Raw genomic sequence first — 12,643 nt, forward strand, 5'->3', positions numbered from 1 at the left:
GGAGCAATTTCCAGTGCCAAGAAGCCAACGTGGGCAGGACACCCATGATTATCCTCCACCGCAGTGCAAGTTGCGAAAGGGTCCAAGCACGTCTGGCTGTCAACAAAAAATCTGGGTCTGGTTCTTCCCCTCTCCCGAGTTCATCCTTCGCTGGTAGTGTCGACGAGTCAATCATTCCTCCTTCCGCTCAACACCACGGCTCAAGCCTTGCCCTCACAGTGTGAGACTGCTCCAGTGACGGCCAAACCCAGGAGCCACGCAACGATGCTAGTGTCCTTTCCCCGCTGTTCTAGGCTTTCAGTAAACCTATCAGCAAGTTCCATCTCGCCATTGCCATGCGCACGTTCTCGTAGCCACCTCTCCATCCGAGTTCCCGCCAATGAGGATACGAAAAAGCAAAACCCACCTCGCAATCACTTCTTCCTGGTCGCACAGACATGTGTCGTGCAAAATGTCGGTTTCACGAAGGCCAACGGCCATTCGTAGATCCCGAACCTAGCGGCGCTCGTACAATCTGCGCCATACGCCGTCCACCTCGGCAGACGGGCCGCTAGGCGATTCAGTAAATCAATTATGGAATTCTAGTACTCAAGTATGCTGTGATGCTAAGGAGTTCGACCTCTTTACGCTCGAGAGAGGATAGAGGGGCTAAGTTAGAAGCTAAGAAGAAGTGGTCAGAAAGGTTTCCACAATTTGCAATTCAAGCTCGATGAAGAAACCCGGATCGAAATACCGCTCTGCCTTCTGTTCCTGCGCAAACCCTTCGCTGTCAAACTGCCTTTATCTCTGCTGTAGAACCTTGTCTCCTTTCGTCCTTGATATTTTTCCGCTTCTCTTCCAAAGTTGACCGTGTCGCTTCGCAAACGTCCTGTATCGCTGTGCAACAATGCACATTGCATCGCTTAGTCCTGATGCAGCCTGTCGTCGCAAAGCATGCGAACAGGCAACTGACAGACTTGCCAGAATGAGAACGTGGTCATCCATCAACTCCGTCGAACTTTGTGGTTCCCCACATGTTCTTTGTCTGCCTGCCCTTTGCTGGGCCGCTTCCAACACATTCTTCAGCTCTTGTGCCTGCGTCCTCCCCCCCCATCCTGGCCAAAGTTGGCATGTCCTGTAACGCACAGATCTGTGGCAAGGTGAGCGTATCTTGAGCAATACGCTACAGGAAGCTCTATCGCATCTCTTCCTCGGAGACAGCCAGAAGAGACATCAGAACATATAAGTACCGGAGCATATCACCCTGCCATCTCCATCCCCCCAGGCAACAATCTCAACACACACTCCTACCTTACCTCACCCTTTCGGCATCACATCTTCCTTTCACTACAGGAAGAGCCGCCTCACCCTTACTGACCTTGCTAGTCTAAGTTTTCTCAACCAGCAAAGTCTTTCAACATGGGTCTTACTCTCTGGAGTGCCTTCACGGCCGAACAGCGCCGCAATATTGCCATCTATACTGGTGCTATCATGTGCTACAAGCTCGGCTTGGAGTACTACAGCGGATCCTTCATCACTCAGGCGAATGAGCGTTTCGGCGCCCGTCGTTTCGAGAAGATTGCCATCCTCACCGGTACCAACTACGCCGCTCAGTGCATTGGTTCGATCATTGTCGCTCCTCTCATTAAGCGTTTCCCCACTCGTTCCGTCCTTGCTGTTGCCGTCCTCACCTTCGGTCTCATTGCTACCATTCCCCTCATTGCTGATGCTGCCACCGGTGGTGTCTTGAAGTACAAGACTGCCAATAACAAGACCCAGTACGGTACCTGGAGCCCCAACGGTCTCTTCCCCATCTACTTCATCTCTGGTATCTCTTACGGTACCGTCGAACTAATCCGTCGTGTCATCCCTCGTGACATTGTTGGTGGTGATGTAGACCGTCTCAGAAAGATGGACGCCTTCGTCCACGTCATGTACGAGGTTGCCGGTACCACTGGTGCCTTCACCTCGTCTGCCTTGATCGGCCACTTCGGTTACAACTACTCTGCCTTCCTCTCCCCCGTCCTCTTCACCCTCGCTGCCTGCGCTTGGATCTTCATCTCGTCGCTTGGTGAGAGCCAGCGCAACGAGGAGGAGTCCTGCCTTGCTCGCGTCGAGGTTGAGAAGCGTGGTATATTCATGTCCATGGTCGACGGCGTCCGCGCCTTCGGCAAGGCCTTCTGGTACGGTGGTTTCCTCGTCCTTACCGACCGACGATTCATCTGGCTCGTTCCCGGTTACACATTGGCTCTCTACGGTCACCGATACCTCGAGAACGGTCTTGCTCCCATCTATGCCAGGTCGATCATCGGTGTTTCTTCCTACTCGCAGATCATCGTCGGTGGTTCCAACTTCGGTGAGCTCCTCGGTGCTCTCTCCGTCATGCTCTTTACCCAGGCTGTTCCCACCCCCATGCCTTGGCTCCGTCTCGACGCCCTCCTCCTCAACCTTGTCTGGGTCATGCCCTTCTTCCCCTACGTCCGGGGTGCCGTCTCCTCCGCCTGGAAGCTCGCTGCCGTCTTCATCGCCGTTTCCTACGGTTGGGCTGCTGGTGACGTTTCGCTCGCTGCTTACATCCAGTCGACCCTCGCCAGGATGGAGGCCAATGACAAGGACGTTTCGGCCCTCGGTGCTGTCATGGCCTTCCTCTACGTGCTCTACATCATCATGTACTCGGTCATCTCTACCTTCCTTGGCCGATGGGTCGACAAGCAGCTCCGTGGTCTCTCTGGTACCCGTGCCATCAACCAGGCCCGCGACTGCCTCAAGTACATCGGTGGTGTTCACTTCACCATCCTCTCGGTGATCATCATCGTCGCCACCTTCATCCCCAAGGGTTCCTTCTCCCTCAACCCCAAGGCCATCGACACCAGCCTTCTCAAGGGCGACGAGGAGTCGACGTCCGAGGACATCAAGGAGGCCAAGTACCAGGAGCGCGACTCGTTCGGCCCCAACGACATCCAGGGCGATGCTATCGGTGCTCTTGCCCAGAGCCCCGCTGCTCGCGTTACTTCGCGCGTTTAAGCGCTGGCGTGCCCGCTTTCAAAATAGCTGACTGCAGACCCAGCTATGCTCGTTCACGATGACATCTGTTGTCGCCGTGCCCTATCGCTAGGTTTTCTTTTTGCTTCCCATATGTCCTGGGTTCTTTTCGATTCCTCCTCATTGTTTCATATAGCATTGATCTCTCTATTGCTGTTCGTGTCTAGGGTTTTCTCCTTGGGACTATTAGTGATCTTGATCTTAACTTTCATATCTCTGGGTTGTGCCTGAAGTCCGACGATACTGAATCTGACAGGTCCATTGAACTCTCTCAAATGTTAAATGGTGAAGCAAGCTTCTTTTTCTAGGTGAAAGAGGGTTCATCCGGCACTGGTGTCGATTTGTGCAAAAAGAGACGCGTTTCCAGCTAGGCTTCCATCACGTAAGCAGATCTGACGCCTTTTCTGCCCGATTTGAGCCCGCCACCTCCACACTAGGTTGCGAAGCCTTCTGCTCGTTTCACATTCCTGCTCAGCCTCTTCCTTCACGATTACACCGCACTTCTATTTTATCATGATGCTGACACTCAAGACAGCAACATCGTCCATCTCCACAAGAGCGCTGCTCTATAGCACAGCACGTCGAGGTATCGCCACCACGGCGTTGAGGCCGTCAGGCGGGTTCAAGCGCCCAGGACCACCGCCTCTTCCACCTCAGGAGCAGAAGGAGTTCGAGAACCTCGTCAAGAAGAAGCAAAGTAAGTCAAAGTCACTCAGATTTTTCTATTTCTGGCTCGACAACTAGTTGCTGACATTGAACTCCATCGCATTCACTCTCGTACTACAGACGCATCACCATTCCTAGCATCAGATCCAGAGAAGGGAGACATGCATCCTGACGCACGAAGAAAGCCTCGACCCGAGTTCGACGGTGAGACTAACCCCGATACTGGCGAGATCGGCGGTCCTAAGAACGATCCACTCAAGTATGAGAAGGAGTGGACATATGGTGGACGAGCGACCGACTTCTGAAGTCTACCCTCACCCATGGCCCCTCGCCCAAGCTTCGCCACTTCGATAGATCTCTCTGCCACCCGTAACCTGTACTTTAGATTATCAAGTCGTTCATAATAGCAACAATTTCAAACAAGCATACTACCCAATTTGTGAGCTGTGATTCTCGTAACATCGCGGCTCTTTCACAGAAAGCCGCAGCAGTCTTCTTGACGGCAACAAGCTGCTTAAGCCAGCGAGGCAACAGTTTGCGACAAGGGTTGGAGGGGATATCAGACAAGCCATTAAGGATTGAAAATGAGATGATCAAATGCGTAAAAGTACAAGATGCATGAGAGCTAGTTTTGGATCGGTTGAAACCGATGAGTGTCGATCTTCGTGTTGTCGTTTTAGAGTGTGATATCATGTGGAAGCAGCGCAATCCGGTAGACTCAGCTAAGAGCTGTGCTGTTGTTGCGCAGCAGTCGATTCGTCAGGCATTTGGCCGAACGAAGAAGCCATCTCCAAGAAGGCAGCGATGTCAAAGTTGTCGCCTGTGGCATCCGGAGCATAAGAGGCAGGCTGTTCATTACTGTCCAACCCAGCAGAAAGAATGTGAGCGATGGAGGAAGATGGGTCTGATTGCTCTATTGGGTCTGCGGCTTCTAGGCTGATGGGATCAGAAGAAGGCTGCAATGAGGTGAGCTCAAGCGTCTGACTGAAGCCTGCGAGCTCGCTCGTCGAGATGCCGAGGACTTTGGCGAGTTCTTCGTCGCTGAATCCAATGGATCGATCGGCTGGTGGTGGAGTGCCGGTACCGACGGGTGGGGTTGCGATGTCGGATGCAGAGCTGCCCTCCGAGGGGCTTGTAGCGCGAGCATCAGCGTTTGCTGCGCCATGCACGGTGGCTTCAGCCGCTTGCTCATCATCCTCGTTGTCTGAATCAATCTCTTCAAGTCGTCGACGCTCCTCTTCTTCGGCAGCGATTTCCTTTTCGAGTTGGATGAAGGTCTGAGCAAGGCGACGCTCCTCCCTCTCCGAGTCTTTTAGGCTCTTCTCTCTGGCTTTGCGGTCCTTCTTTGCTATGCGAGTAGCTTCCCTGACCTTGCGAGTAGCTTCACGCTCGCGTTCAAGAATGGCAGAATTCCTGGCGATGCGTTCGCGCAGGATGCTAATGCGCTCGTCAACCGTCTTTTGAGCCGTTTCGAAGAAGCTGGCATCAACTCTCATCTGAAGCATCTCTGCTTGGATGGCTTCTCGACCTTTGGAGACCTCTACCATCTTTTTCTTGATCTCGTCCCGGATGGCATCGCTGGGGCCGGAGACTTTGCCGAGCGGAGTTGCGGAGGCTGCTGTCGAACTGCCAGAAGCTTGATGCGCAGCAGCGTCTGTTAAGGGGTTGGCTGGGGTTGCGGATGCCTCACTGGTTGATGGCATCGGCTCATCAGCGGTGGACGATGCTTGAGCCTTGTCTGAGGAGGTTGGGAGCTGAGTTCCCGAACCGGTGATCTGACCTGCGCCGGCTTGAGCGATACCATTGAGCTCGGCGTTGGCCTCGTCAGGCGCTGCATTGTCGGTGCTTGCCTGCTTCTGAAGGGCAACAAAGAGGTCGGCAAAGAGACGAAGGTTGTTCTGGATGAAGCTTTGAGCGTTCTCGGATGTAGAACCTTGCGGGATGAGGCGACCGAGATCAGGGACAGAGAGAAGCGATGCGGCGTTGGACGCAGCAGAGCGAGCAGCAGCGTTTGCGGATGCCTTGTTCTTGGCGGCAGCAGCATCCGTACTGAGTTTGCGCTTAGTCTTAGGTGGCGCAGGGTTGTTAGGATGGGGAAGTGGGTGCTTTCGTGGCCTGCCTCGTTTGCGAGCATAGGTCTGAGGAGTTGCTCCTGGCGTTGAGGCGGGCGTGGATGCTGCGGAAGATGGTGCTGTGGATGCGAGATGGGATGGGAGCACTTCGGCACCGCTTTCGGATGCCTTGCCGAGCAGAGCAGCGGACGGGAGATCCGAAGGTGCGGATGGAGAGGCAGCCGGGGTCGCCGTGCTGGTGGTTGGGAGTGTAGGGATGGAAGCTGATGTCGGCGTTTCCGAAGGTGTGGCTTGTGTGGCTTGTGATGCTGCTGTTGCTGTTGCTGTCGGTTGTGGGATGCTGTTCGGAGCTGAAGGTGCAAGTGAAGGTGATCCATCCGCAACCCGAAAGGGCGACATCGGCGCTGTGCTGGGTGGGCGTTGCTCATTAGGCAGAGCCGAGGATGGCGCGGATCGTGGCGGAGGGCCCTGAGTAGGAGTGTCGATGTAATGAATCTTGCGTACCTCCTCCTCAACACGGACCGGCTTCGTGGTGGCGGACGACTCGTCTAAACTGCCTGGAGCAGCTACAGTCATGTCCGAGGGTGTAGAATGAGCCGAGTCATCGTCGGATTCCCCAGTCATATGCTGCGAGTGTTGAAGTTCTGGCGTGTTGGAAGCTTCGCCATTGAGGATCGCTTCGACCGATGCGTTCATCCGCCTGGACTTGTTCCTCTCCTCTGAGCTCGCCGTTGAATCGTCTACAATCGACTATCAGGACAGCTTCAGATTCCGTAGAGTAGTAGGTATAAGCGCATAGAGGTTAAACCCCCTTGTAATGGAGGTAGAAGGAGTGTGATGATGGCGATCAGATGCTGTAGAGCTGTCGAGTATGATGTCGAGAATTAGAAGAGGCTTCGGTCAAAAAAGAAAAAGTTGCGTCTCGCGAATCTTGGCTTTTCTTTTTCTTTTTCCCGCTCTCTAAGGCTCCAGAGCGCTGGAAAATAGCCTCATCACGTGAGTTGCTCAGCTCGGCCTCCACACCAACTAGGAAGGCAGACGAGAGAAAAGACTTGAAATCTTGTGATTTCTTAGAACCACAAGACGCGTTCCGCGTTTCGAGAGCGTGGATTTTAAATGAAGATAACAATTAATATACGGCGTTATCGGGGTCACGATCAGACTCCCTTTACCACAGCCGTATGTTCTATGTAATGCTTGGTTTTCATGGTGTGAGACTGAATGACAAACACATATATATACTCCATTCACTGCTCTGGTCCTATTCGAGGCAGGATGTGTCTCTTCATTTGTACTCCTGTGTTGCTATGATACCGGGTGCCACTGTGCTGTCACCATGACAACAATTACGTACCTCATTGTACTTCTCGCTTACGTGAGCCTCCCGTGTCTCAATGTCTCGGCCGTAACATGTGCATCTTGCTTGAGATGCCGACGCATCTTCAACTCCCCCCTTCGGCGGGATCTCCAGTCCTATCATCCTAGCCAATCGTGAGGTGTTAAGACCCTGTAAGGGTTTTGTCAAGACATCTGCAACGTTGTTTGCCGTTCCGACATATTTGATTTCCACATCGCCCTCTTGCACATGATCGCGAACGAAATGATACCATGTGTCGATGTGCTTTAACTTCCAATGTTTGGCTGGGTCTTTACTCACCTGTATGCACCCCTGGCTATCTGTGTATAGTACGGGCCGAACGTCCATGGTCTCCAAATCCCGGAGCAAATATGAGAAGAATAAGGTTTCTCGCACCGCTTCGGAAGCGGCGACAAACTCTGCTTCGACTGCCGACAATGCCACACACTTCTGAACGTGTGATTTCCAACTCACTGGACACCCATATACATATGTTATCGACCCCGAGGTGCTTCTTCGTCCATTTGTGGGGTCGGATGCCCAGTTTGCGTCGGTATACGTCGTTACCAGTGTATCCGAGTGCTCGTTTGTCTCCCCTCCTAGGTGCAGCTGATATTCGTTCGTTTGGTTCAGGTACTTTACCACGTGGATGGCTGCCTTCCATGCACTGTCAATCGGGATCGACATATATCGCGCCAATACGCCGACGGCAAAGGCAATATCTGGTCGGGCTGTGTTGGAGACCCATAATAGTTGGCCGACCAATTCTTGATACTTCTTTGCTCGCTGAGGTTCACATCGCTCGCCTCCAGCGACGTTCGCTACACTCAGCATGGGTACCCAAGATTTCTCGTTTGCTCCTCCTAACCATTTGTTCACCATTTCCTTAATGTATGCCGTTAGACCCAGAGATATCCTCCTCTGTCTTCTATCACGTGTGATCTTGATACCCAGAAATTCTTTGATTCTTCCATTGTCTTGCGTCTCCCATTTGTCCATGATCTCTCACTTTGCGCGGTCTACTTCATCACGACTGGGTGATGTTATTAGCATGTCGTCCACGTATGCTGTGATGATCGTGATCTTGTTGCCTGTCCCTCTTGAGTATAGGCATGGTGTGCTCGGCATGCAATGGAATCCGATCGTCCGGAGATGTGAGTCTAACTCAATGTTCCATTCTCGGCCCGATTGTTTCAGACCGTACAGTCCTTTCACTACCTTCAACACTTTTCCGGGTGGTATTTCGATTCCTACTGGGGGCTTGAGGTATACATCATGGTGTATAGTGGAGTTCAGGTACGCTTGCTTTACGTCAATAGAATCCATTTCCCAATCTCGTACTGCTGCGACAGCGATCACCCCTCGAATGGATTGGATGGGTGCTACTGGTGCAAAGACCTCTGTATAGTCGATGCCCTCGCGTTGAGTGAAACCTCATGCCACGAGCCGGGCTTTGAACTTTGTCGGCACGAGGTTTGCATCGGTTTTGATCTTGAGTACCCAACGTGTGTCGACGGTATTTGCACCCTTTGGGAGGTCGACTATCTCCCATGTGCCCATCGCCTCCAATCCATCCAGCTCCTTTCGCATGGCCTCCTCCCAGTGCTTTCTGTCCTTTCCACTCATTGCTTCATGTATGGTTGGGTCCAGGTTCTTTCTCCATTCCGGTCGCGTCGCTATGAGTCCATAGAATTTGCTGTCAATTTGAGTTTCGGCGATTGGTCCTTGTTCCATCACCTCCGCTGTTCCTTCGCTTAATCTTTCTTCCGAGTCTGTCTCCATATCCATGTATTCTCGTAGTGGCTCTTCATCTGTTTCGTCGAATATATTTTCTTTGTTGTATCCTAGATCTTCGAAATTCTCCTCTGTCATCATCATTGGGGGTGCCTTTGTGTCAACCAGTCGCCACTCTGTTCTGTCTGACCAGCACTTTGATTCCATGAATTTTGCTGAGTTGCTCCAGAAGATGTTCGGATTGTAGTCCGGGCTGTAGAAGAGCCAGCCCTTCCTTTCTAGACTGTACCCTAAGAAAATGGATGCGACGGCTCGCTGGTCCAGTTTCTTGTTGTCCCGTTTAACTTTGGGTACGTTTACCCATGCCAGACAACCAAACACTCGTAGGAGCTTTAAAGCTCGTTCCGGCGACTTGCCAAACATTGCTTGATAAGGGAATTCATTATCAATGCTCGGAGTGAGGTTTATTTTGAACGCCGCAGCTCTGATCGCATATGGCCAGAACTTCTTTGGTAGTCTCCTCTGCATTAGCAACGTTCTCATCTTCTCTCCAAGGGTCCTGTTCATTCTTTCTACCCATCCATTTTGTTTGCTGTTGTACCCTACGGTGGTTTGCAACTCTATGCCCTTTTCTAAAGACCATTCTAATGCATCATTGCTTTTCCATTCCGTTCCTTGATCGGATCGGATCGCTTTTAGCTTCCGATCCGTCTGTGTCTCCAGGAACGAAACAATCCTTTTAAGTTGCATAAAGGCATGACTCTTTCGTGTCAATGGCTGTGCATACACATACTTGCTATGATCGTCGACCAGCACCAACGTGCATGCGTACTCTGTCACATGGGACGAGTCTATTATTAGATCGACGTGGATAAGATCCAGGGGCCCTACGGCTCTTTCGCCGCTACCTTTCCCCATCCGAGCGCTTGTGCTCTTGGATCGTATGCACTGCTCACATGTCAGAGCGGTGTTTGGATCCAATTTCATGGTATGCTTATCCTTTAACTTGGTTGTGATCGCCTTAGCTTTATCTCTTCCTGGGTGCCTGAGACGCTCATGCCATAGTTGTTGCTTTGAAACTTTCGGCTCATTCTCAATATGCTCGAACTCCTCATCAACACCTTCAAACAATGGTGCTGATGTGGCCATTGCGCTTTCTTGCCATGTGTCGCCTCGGAACTCCAGAAGTCCTCGCTCGCGATTCTTTGCAATCTTAAGTGTCATGCCGTTTGTTAGAAAAATTTGGCTGCCAGTTGTGTCCAATATCACTCGTGCTCCTTCATCCGTTAATGAATTTGTTGACAGAAGGTTAACATTAAGGTGCTTTACATACAATACATTTTGCAGAGAGATTTCCCCGTAATCTGTTGATATGCTTGCATCTCCTATAGCTGCCGCTTCCAAGACCTCGCTTCCGGCGGTAATTATCCGCTTTCGGCAAGTTCTCGGGTGGATGAGCATGCTGTAGTCGTTCACCATATGGTAACTCGCCCCCGAGTCCAAGATCCAATGAGCTGTTTCTTTTGTGTTCGAGGGGTCCTGCCATTTTATTGGGAGGGTGAGGGAGCACCACGCTTCCTATTTAGGTTCAGCGAGGGGGGAGTCCTTGGGAATGGTAACCAAGGCGTCACATTGACTGATACCATGTCCCGGTTGCTTGCAGACCCAGCATCGGATTCGGCGTGATTTGCTTGCGTTCCTCGAGCTCGCGTGGCTGTTGTCGGCTTCGGCTTCGGTCTCTCCGGCCCGTTCGTTTTGATCGTCGTTGCCGGCGGTTCTAGCACTGGCTTGTCGAGGGTCGATCCTTTGTGCGGGGACGCTCTCAACAGCGGTCTGCCGGATGCTTAGTGCAGTAGCAAGGGCGTTGAAATCGATTTGATGGACGGTGGCAACTGTCTCCTTGTACACCGGATGCCGGATCGTGCATTTCTGCAGAGCCGAGAACAATGTATCATCGGCGAATGGTTTGCCGAGGAGACTGCTTTCAGTTTGTATGGACCGGATCTCTTGAATTAGCTTTCTGGTGTCCGAGTTAAACATCTTTGTATCGTTGAGTTGCGAGATAAGCACAAGTCTGTAAGACGTCTTGGTGGCTTCATTCGTGAGGCCATTTTCGATCTTTCTCCATACTTGGTTGAAAGTAAGGTACTCCTTGATTACATCTAGAACGAGGTAATTTACATTGTGTTCTCCGGTAGTGTCGATTGTTCCACGCAGGGCGTTGATTAAAGCATCGTCGAGGGAGCGGCTCCATTTCGGGTGTTTCTTGTCATACGTTCCCTCGAGATGTTTCATCGCATGAGGCATGGATCGGAGGAAAGATTTCACGTGAGCGCTCCAGCTATGATAGTTTCGTGACGTGAGCTTTGGCACGGGTTCGAGGAGCTTTGCTAGGGTGCGAAAGTTATATCGCTTGTCGCCATCATCAAAGTCGGAGTCGGAATCGGTGTCTTCGTCGGCTTCATCGTTGATGGCCTCCGGCTCATTCTCGCTCGTGGCATTATTGTCGACCCGAACCTGGGTGTTCTTGCCTTTTCTGCTTCCTTTGGTCCTCGTTTCGGTGTCTTCTACCATGGTTGTTGGCGAGTTTCAGTTAGCTCGGTGATAGCTTCTTCAGACTCTTAATCAAATGAAGATAACAATTAATATACGGCGTTATCAGGGTCACGATCAGACTCCCTTTACCACAGCCGTATGTTCTATGTAATGCTTGGTTTTCATGGTGTGAGACTGAATGACAAACACATATATATACTCCATTCACTGCTCTGGTCCTATTCGAGGCAGGATGTGTCTCTTCATTTGTACTCCTGTGTTGCTATGATACCGGGTGCCACTGTGCTGTCACCATGACAACAATTACGTACCTCATTGTACTTCTCGCTTACGTGAGCCTCCCGTGTCTCAATGTCTCGGCCGTAACATGTGCATCTTGCTTGAGATGCCGACGCATCTTCAACTATTTTCTAGTGGCAAGTCCGGAATTAACACTTTTTGGCGAGTCACACACACGGCCTTGTCTTCTTTTTGGCCGTTCCAAGGCGCAGCACATTAACATATGAGTTGCAACGCAGTTCAGCTTAATTAACTAGCCTTCTTCCGCTATTTCACATCCATCTTCCCGAACATCACCGGCTCAGTCGTCAGACGATCTTTTTGTCATTATCACACTCACCATTCGATTCGCGAGCTGTCTACCCTTCCCTCATCACCCTCTCCACCTCGCAACACTCAAGCAACGCCTGCGACCACCGCCAACCCTTCTTCCAACCACCATCATCCCACGCCGAAGACAGCTAGCCCGCCAACACCTTGTCTCGACACTGCGCTTCTCCGTATCGGCAACACCACCTCCTGCAACCCTGAGATCCGCTTGTATTCTTTCTCCGACCAACCTGCGCGGCACAAGTCTTGACTGCGAGCCTCGTTGGCCCTGCTGTTCCGCTCAGATACCCGCCGGTGCTCAGCTCTCTCCGCGACTGTAGCTGCTTCATCGTCCTTGGAAGGCCCTGGAAGCAATCCTTACTCTGGTTTGGTCTGCTTCCGCAGTTCGTATCATTGCAGTCACCATCTCTCCGCTCACTCAGCTGCTCAGCTCAGCGCACCAACCAGGTTGCTCAGCCAACCATCTCGCTTTGACGTCTACAGCAGCCAACAACACACCATCGGCAGGGCATCCAAAGTCGTGATCTGCACACCCCCCCGTCTCTTACTGAGACTTCCACCGCCTTCCAACAGTACGGAGCCTCTCGCGTTCGTCTTTACAGGTGAAGCCGTGGCGGTTTCGGTTGAA

The 12,643-nt window shown here is 51.9% G+C and overlaps 3 protein-coding genes across 3 annotated transcripts; 2 read left to right on the forward strand and 1 right to left on the reverse strand.

Moving 5' to 3' along the window:
- Nucleotides 1-1,398: 1,398 nt before the first annotated feature.
- On the forward strand, nt 1,399-3,003 carry UHO2_03753 (uncharacterized protein; the record flags this gene model as incomplete). Its single annotated transcript, XM_041554359.1, has 1 exon — nt 1,399-3,003. One exon carries the CDS (start codon nt 1,399-1,401, stop codon nt 3,001-3,003), a length of 1,605 nt encoding a protein of 534 aa, XP_041410293.1.
- A 534-nt stretch (nt 3,004-3,537) lies between these two features.
- Nucleotides 3,538-3,992, forward strand: UHO2_03754 (uncharacterized protein; the record flags this gene model as incomplete). Its single annotated transcript, XM_041554360.1, has 2 exons — nt 3,538-3,718; nt 3,808-3,992. The coding sequence occupies 2 exons, from the start codon at nt 3,538-3,540 to the stop codon at nt 3,990-3,992; spliced, it is 366 nt and encodes a 121-aa protein (XP_041410294.1).
- A 417-nt stretch (nt 3,993-4,409) lies between these two features.
- UHO2_03755 (uncharacterized protein) lies at nt 4,410-6,455 on the reverse strand (the record flags this gene model as incomplete). Its single annotated transcript, XM_041554361.1, has 1 exon — nt 4,410-6,455. The coding sequence occupies one exon, from the start codon at nt 6,453-6,455 to the stop codon at nt 4,410-4,412; it is 2,046 nt and encodes a 681-aa protein (XP_041410295.1).
- Nucleotides 6,456-12,643: the final 6,188 nt, after the last annotated feature.

Source organism: Ustilago hordei, assembly GCF_900519145.1.
Source record: "Ustilago hordei strain Uho2 genome assembly, contig: UHO2_contig_06, whole genome shotgun sequence".
In the NCBI taxonomy this organism is placed as follows: Eukaryota; Fungi; Basidiomycota; class Ustilaginomycetes; order Ustilaginales; family Ustilaginaceae; genus Ustilago; species Ustilago hordei.